The sequence below is a fragment of the Sinocyclocheilus rhinocerous genome, unplaced genomic scaffold (assembly GCF_001515625.1).
Source record: "Sinocyclocheilus rhinocerous isolate Xijiao unplaced genomic scaffold, SAMN03320098_v1.1 scaffold3015, whole genome shotgun sequence".
Lineage (NCBI taxonomy): Eukaryota > Metazoa > Chordata > Actinopteri > Cypriniformes > Cyprinidae > Sinocyclocheilus > Sinocyclocheilus rhinocerous.
Window position 1 is genome coordinate 18,525 of NW_015661992.1, and position 8,289 is coordinate 26,813.

Consider the following 8,289-nt stretch of genomic DNA (forward strand, 5'->3'; position numbering starts at 1 on the left):
AGCCCATCTGAATTAGAACATTTAGGCTATCCATCTATTAGTAGCCTACCAAAATCTTATTAAGAGTAGAAGTTAAATCTTACTGTAGTCTTGAAATCTGGGTACTGTCTTATGTTTTAAAATCACAAAGGGAGTTTGGTCCCCTCAGGCTAACCTGACAGTCACGACTTGTGCAGCTGTGAGGTTTTCTTTTTCTTTTGTTTTTATTCGCGATCTTTACAACACGCATTACATTACGTATTTCATGGCACACTCGTTTTATGCGTATTTGGCGCCACCTATTGTTGTGGGTGTATTATTGACATGTCAAAGTCTAGACCCTGAATATAAAACGACCGCGTTTTTTCAGATGTATTTCCAAGAAAAAAACATCGTCTTATATTCGGGTCAATACGGTACTTATTATAAGTGTACCGTAGTGATTCGGAATAAGACAAAAATGCGGTTTGGAAGATGACTTCATGATGTACTCGCTCATTAGCAAATTTTGAACACAGAAAAAAGTTACATAGTGCTGCTTTAAGTAATGTATTGACCTGCCCTCAGCACACACAGTTGAAATTTGGGTTCAGCAACCATATTTTGCTTATTTGAAAGCATATTTTTCACACTTATATTTTATCTTTTGTGAAGTCACAGTGTATTTAAAATAGGAAAACACATCAAACTAATATACCAGTGATACTGCTGAATAGTTTTCACTTTTATTGGTACTGGTACAAAATGAAAATTTTGACATCATTTACTCACCCTCATGTCGTTCCAAACCTGTATGAGTTTCTTTCATATGTTGAACATGAAAGAAGATATTTTGAAGAACCAAACAGTTCTTCCCATTGACTTCCATAGTAGGGAAAGAAATACAATCAACTGTTTGATTACCAACATTCTTCAAAATATCTTCTTTTATGTTCAGCATAAGAAAGAAACTCATACAGGTTTGGAACGACATGAGGGTGACTAAATAATGACAAAAAAAATCTCATTTTTGGGTGAACTATCCCTTTAAACTTTTTAATGACCCCTTGTAAAGGACCCCCTCTTAAAATACAAATGCAATTATATATATTTAAAACTATATACTGTGCATATGTTGTTTCATGGTATTTGTGTTATACATCCAAACAAATGAAAAAAAAAAACATTCTGGAAAATATTAATTAATTAATTAATTATTAATAAATATTGATAATTCACACCTATCTATACCATTTTCCCAACAAATATTGTTTATTTGTTACATTTTTTGTACACTTTTTACTGAAAATTTGCCCCTTTGAAACCCATGTCATACATGATATCGTTGATGGAATAATAATGTAGACATTTTTAAAGATTACATTTTTCATGTATTATTTACACATATTGTTTCATAAATGTGACCCTGGACCACAAAACCGGTCTTAGGGGTCAATTTTTTGAAATTGAGATTTATACATAATCTGAAAGCCGGATAAATAAGCTTTCCACTAATGTATGGTTTGTTAGGATAGGGTTCAAAAAATCAAAATATTGAGAAATTCGCCTTTAAAGTTGTCCAAATGAAGTTCGTAGCGACGCATATTACTAATCAAAAATGTATTTTTGATACATGGTGGAAAATGTACAAAATATTTACTACACAAGTTGCAGGGGCTCATAAAAGAATGCATTGTTCTACATTTACACTCTTAAAAATAAAGGTGCTTCAAAAGGTTCTTCAAGCGATGCCATAGAAGAACCATTTTTGGTTCCACAAAGAACCATTCAGTCAAAGGTTCTTTAAAGAACCATCTCTTTCTTACCTTTTTATAATCTGAAGAACCTTCTTTTGCCACAAAGAACCTTTTGTGAAACAGAAAGGTTCTTCAGATGTTAAAGGTTCTTTATGGAACCATTTAGACAAAAAGGTTCTTCTATGGCATCACGAAGCACCTTTATTTTTAAGAGTGTATTTTAAAATAATTAGTCTTCACAAAAGATTGAGTAGCTCTAATAGCCCCATGGGATAGACATAAATCATTGATCCAAGCACTTGTACTTTCCATAATTAATTCCCTTTAGTTCTCAGAGCGCAAACATGACATCACACCACAATTAGTTCAAGTATAAAGGCGATCTGATGTATCAGTATTTAAAACATACTTGAGAAAATGTTATGCTTGCCGTTCTCCGTATCCTGTGGTCTGCTAGCAGCTGAAAGCACGAGCCGTCCGTGTGCTTATTCTTATATCATTGATCCCTTCTAGACTGAATGGCCTCGTGTGAATCAGAAACCTCCCCTGACTCCACTGCAATGAGACAAGAGCAGCATCGATGTGCAAAAAGTACTAAAATGGACATATTTTTCCTAATGCTCAGCAGACTAATCCATTCACAAGACCACTGTTGATCCTTTATGGAACGACAAGGAAGATGCGATTGATTTTAGGCTTGTTATATGCACAACAGAGAGCTGATCCATGAGAAGTAGAGCATGAACCAAACAGACTTACTCTATTATTACAGTTTAGTACTTTTGTCTTGTTAATCAATCAGCGATTCAGTCATTAGCACATGGTTATGAATATAATAAGGCCCAGTACTTGGTGTGGTGCTCCCCGGCTGCATAATTAACACATAATTTCCCAAAAGAATTAATGAGCAGGGATTATTTAATAATTCAGACAGAAATGAAATTTCTGGCATTCGCAGAAGGGAAGAGAGGAGCAAACAGAATACATTCAAGCTCAAACAAGGCTTGCAGTAAGACAAAAAAAAAAAGCACTTTTCTGAATGTTTTTAAATTGGAGACAATAAAAACAAGTATTAGACAACAAACAAGAAGGGAATTTCAACATGTCTTCAACATTTCAACATTGTAAATTTGAAGAACATGATAATAAAAATATCTGAACTGATGAGAGTTTCATAGGCTCTCCATTTTGAGGCATTAATAAGCATTCAGGTCTTTAATTTGTGGAGAAATTATACAGGTCAAAGAGGGTCAGCGAAAGGTCACGTAGTGCACATTATAATTTTAAATAAATAAACATGGCTGCAAGTGGCAATCATCAGGGTCAAATCACCAATGCCTCAGGTGGACAAATTGGACTCCAGTGGCTCGTACCATATATCTTTCCAAATACTGTGTATTTTTATGGCAAAGTTAGGGCTTGATGAAATAGCAAAAATAAAGAATTCCAATAATCATCTGTCATTCACATTGAGGCAGATATAGTTTGTATACAAAAAATTAAAAAAACAAAGATATACATTTTGAAGTTTTTGACACAAGGATTTGTAGGAAATAAAAAATGTTAAGCTAGCAAGCACTGAAGCAAAGTTAGGCTATTAGCAAAATCGTAAATTTGCGTATAGTGCCACAAAAGCTGCAGAAAGATACAAATTAAACAGTTATTTTACTAGCTTTTATTATTAACGCTATTAAAGTTATTCAGACAAAAGCACTGAGTGATTTGGACTTTTCTTGACACAGACAGTAGCAGTTTTTTAGGCCGCTGTCACTTTAAGACAGGCGATATTGACAAAGTTGTGATTTCCAACTTACCCGCTGTGTTTACAAGAATACAAGAGGGCTTCTATTTTCTCATATTTCTTTGTGGCTTTAAGGTGACATAAAATTGATAAAACTGCTATATTTACAACCCGCGATGTAAACGATACAACAAATTATATCGTTAGTATTAAACATCATTGGATATGAATGTTATCGTTCGAAAAGACCACGTGACGGATTTTTTTTTTTTTAATTCCATTCCGCGCGAGCCGTTATGACGTCACAATTCGCCTGTTACGGTATTTAAAGGCATGAAAATCACTTGCTCATTTTGTGGGCTGAAGTTTTGGAGTATTTGGTAGCGACTGTTAGCGACTGACAAACGGTGTTATCATGGGACTGCTTTCAAAACTAAAAAAAGCGATTGGTTTGGAGAGTGTACGCGAACCCTGTGTACAACCCAGAGACTCCCCCATCATGACGGAGAACCGTCAACCGGCGGCTGTTGGTGCTCTTGAGACCGATGGAGGGAGAAAGCAGAAGAGCGTCTGGAAGTGGGCCGCTCTTCACTTTCCTTCCCGCAGAACGGGAACTTATGACCTGGCCAAAGCTGAGGAGAAATACGGGACAGAGGCGGGAACACACTGGAGAGATAGCGATGGTACAATCACATCAAATATTGATAAATCACTAAGTATTCAGTTACAGGAACTTATGTTATTACTCCTTTTCATTATTAAAAATAATAATTATAATAATAATCACTGTCCCAAAACACTGCTGTAATTATCACAACAAACATTTTAGAGTAACAGTTTATATATCAGAAATGAAGCTAAATATTTTTTTTATGAGAATCTAAACTTTATTAGGTGTCATTACCAGAAACAAATAGATTTACATTGTTTAGATAAGTTAAATTTTTAGTATATCAATTCAAAACTGCCCCTAAATGAAGAACCACAATAATTTGATTATGTAATATTTTACTTATATTATTTATTTGATGTGATTCATATTATAACCCCAGCTCCTGAAGTCCTCCCTGCTGCTGAGGAACAGGAGAAACTCAATGTCCTGGACAAGGGTAAGAAGAATAAATTAATGAAAATTAGAAAATGTTATTATAACTTATAAAAAAAATCACATTATTTTTTACTTACAAAACTTTGCATTCATTATTTATGACTGAAGTTTATGACTGTACTCAGCACGTGCAAATTGTTAATTCTTTGTTTTGTTGATCAGGTGGCTATAAAGTTTTCAGTGAAGACACCAACCATGCCATATATCAGAGTGGTGAGTAGACTGCACTCTCTATGTTATTGCCTCTTAGTCATTGTTTTTTTATAACGTATTATATTAATGTTAATCACAGACTACAAATAAGCTTTCAGTAGGCAAACTGTTTTGATTTGTGAACAATTTTCTTTCTTTTAGCCTGGTCATCCCAAACGTCTCCCCATGGAGATTGGCCTGATGCTCATGGCCAATAAGGGCCCCAGCGTTCCCCAGATCATTGAGCTGCTTGACTGGGAGGACGACACAGACCACTACGTGATGGTCATGGAGCGCCCTGTGCCTTGCGTGGACTTGTTTAGTTTTGTGAAGCTCCATGGAGGAAGCCTTGACGAGGGGACGGCACGACATGTTATGCGGCAAGTCGTTCATGCCGCTAACATTTGCAGCAAGCGTGGCGTCTTCCATCGTGATATAAAATTACAGAACCTTCTGGTGAACCAGGACACCATGGAGGTCAAATTAATTGACTTCGGGTGCGGCGCGCTCATGAAGAATTCTGCCTTCAAATCCTTTAGTGGTTTGTGTTATGAAGTGCTTTATTAATTATCTCACAGAAACACATCTTGTATGTACTCAACATGCTGCAGTAATGTATTAAACATCAGACATCTTTCCTGCAGGCACAAGACCGTACTGTCCACCAGAGGTCAAAGCCAACGGCAGGTACCACGCAAAGCCGACGTTAGTGTGGACTCTTGGGATTCTCCTGCTCGCAATAGTGTGCGGCCATTTTCCCACAGACCTCGATCTGAACATGATCAGTGAGAACAACTGGATCAGACCTGGCCTGTCACAAGGTGAGATCTTCATCAAACAACAAAGAAGGACCATTTTAATTCTAAATCATACAAAAAAGACCTATGGCTTGACAGAGAGCAGGTGTAAAGTAAAAGTTAATAATCAAACATCACTTCTTTTTTTTCACAGAATGCTGCCAAATGATTTGTGATTGTCTGCAGCCTGATCCACAACAAAGACTCATTCTAGAGAAGATGCGTCTCCACGACTGGTTTAAGGTACGGAGTCTAAGACTAGTTAAGCTTTTTGTTGGTTAAGTTTGATCATCAGTCGCCATTAACTTAAAATCATTTTTCTCTAAATGTAATGTATTTAGACAAATAATGCTGATTTATCTTTTGTTTCAGGTCACAGAGTAAGACACAAAGAACATCAGAAAACAACTCCTGTCACAGCCACCCTGTTGTTTTCTGTCTTCAGTCAGCTTTGCGTCTGGCGGACGGACAAGAGTGGCCTTTCCATCAGTCCACTCACGCCTTACTGTATTGCAGGCCCTGCAAGTCCTGGTAGCATCTGCCGCTTTGACTTTTATTTGTATTTGTTTATTTATTATAAGGAATTTTGTAAGAAAACTTGTAATAAAATGTATAAGAAATTTATTTTAAAAAAATGTATAAGGAGTTTAGTAAGAAGATGCATAATACATTTTAATTTGTATTATTTATATTGTGCTGTTCCCTTGTAGAGTTTCATAGTACATTCCTCTACAGTCCTTTAGGCTCCTGCAAAAGTCATTTTTATCATGTCTGAAATCTGCTGTGGTCTGTCACGAACTCAGGCCAAGTTCTACTGTAATCTGCCATCTCTATCCCTTCAAAATGAAATTCAAACTGACATAATTAAAATCTATATATTTGACATTATTATTGTGCTCACCTTGAGATAAATGCCCGAGCGTCAGAAATTCATGCAATTTCCTTAGTTTGTCTTCTTGTTCTTGTGTATTTCATGAAGTTTTGATAATCACATTCACAAGATTAGTCATTATTGTCACACTTAAAAATATATCAGCCTATATCTCCACAACAATTAAAAGAAAATCAGAATTCATATATATATAGTTGCACAGACAGTTATTGTCGAAATGGAAAACGTAAATTTGATTATTATATTTCAGATTGACACTAAGTACAAACACGTCAAAAGCAACTCATTAAAACCATGTGATTTTACAAAGGTTGAAAATCCAAACTGGGATTGTTTTCCGATTGGTTCCCCAGCTGTAACCAATAATGTATGGCATGGCTGTGATTGGATTAGAAGCCTGTTCTTTCACATTTAAATAATCATGAGCTTATTTGTTTATTTCAGATAACTCATAGTTCCAGAAAAGCAGTCATTGCTATAGCGGCTGGGTAGAAGTAAATATTTGGCCACACAAGAGTGCTCACACATCTCATCTGTTGATTCAATTGCCATTGCTAGCAAATAACCTTGATTTTGAATGAGCACAAAACTGTAAGGGACTGATACGTAAAATTAGACCTCGGAGATCAGAGCGACAAAGCAGTGCAACATTTTATAACAAGTCCTATAGCTGTTAACTCAGTTGTGGCTCCCACGACTCATCTTCAAACAAAAACTCTCAACAAACATTCTTTATGACATTTAGAAGTGTTTTTTAGACATTTGAATTAATTCACAACATCATGACATGATGAGCGGGGCTGAGAAATGTTTCCTTCACCTCTGTTTGTATCCCTGTTTTTTGATTATTATCTTTAGGTATTGCATGCTAAATAGGATGATATTTTAGCTTGTTCTAATTTCGCAGCAATGTTTATGTGTACAAAAATCAGTGCACAAAAATTTGTAAAGAAAGATTGTTTGTGGATGTGTGCAAGTGATTAATTGCATATCAGGCGTGCATACTAACTAGCCTATACCAGGACATTTTACATCTAAGCCTAATCTCTCCTGTTAGCTGCCTGAAGAAACCTTCTTGTTTAAAGCAGGCACAGATTAACATCTGAGAGGCACACATAACATGTATAGTCCAACAGCACTGTGGCTTTTCATTGTTAGTGGTGAGCATTTTCAGCAGGTTACATTGACACACCAGTAGGTAGGGCTGTGTATCGGCAAGAATTTGGCGATACGATACGTATCACGATACTGGGGTTGCGATACGATATGTTGCGATACTGTAAGCAAGGCGATATATTGGGATATTTCTTATTTTAGGAATAGGATATATTTTTAGGAAAGCTGACATAAAGAACACACCACCATATGCAAACCTTAGCAATAAATAAATAAAATAAATAAAACCAGTAAATAAATTATTTAACCAGAACACAGTGGGATCTGCATTTGCAATAATCATTCCCTGTAACATTCAACGTTATTGAACCACTTTGTGTGCAGTACGAGTAAAGGGGGGGGATTAAAGTGCTTGCAGGATCCTTTAGTTAAATGTATAAGTATTTTATTAAAAAGAAGACAATATATATTTTTAGATCCTGCTTTAAAGGTGCACATTTTAAGTTTACAATTGTAACATACAACGTCATAACATTTTGATCTGAACAAAATAATTACATCTGCTTAATATCAATGAAAAATAAAGTGCTTGTAGGATTCTTAAAGAAAACAAAACAATTTTAAAACAATAAAATAAATACTGATGAACATCAGTACATTCTCAGAACCTTACTTGGATTTCACAGGTTTTTCAGTTTGTATTTATGTTCCGCGTGGAATCGCCGAGA

The 8,289-nt window shown here is 35.7% G+C and overlaps 1 protein-coding gene across 1 annotated transcript; it reads left to right on the plus strand.

The window, feature by feature from the left end:
- The first annotated feature begins 4,737 nt into the window (after window positions 1–4,737).
- LOC107727123 (serine/threonine-protein kinase pim-2-like) lies at window positions 4,738–6,063 on the plus strand. The gene is made up of 5 exons (XM_016536900.1): window positions 4,738–4,777; window positions 4,919–5,297; window positions 5,401–5,577; window positions 5,708–5,796; window positions 5,926–6,063. The coding sequence occupies exons 1-5, from the start codon at window positions 4,760–4,762 to the stop codon at window positions 5,935–5,937; spliced, it is 675 nt and encodes a 224-aa protein (XP_016392386.1). The 5' UTR covers window positions 4,738–4,759; the 3' UTR covers window positions 5,938–6,063.
- The last annotated feature ends 2,226 nt before the right edge of the window (window positions 6,064–8,289 follow it).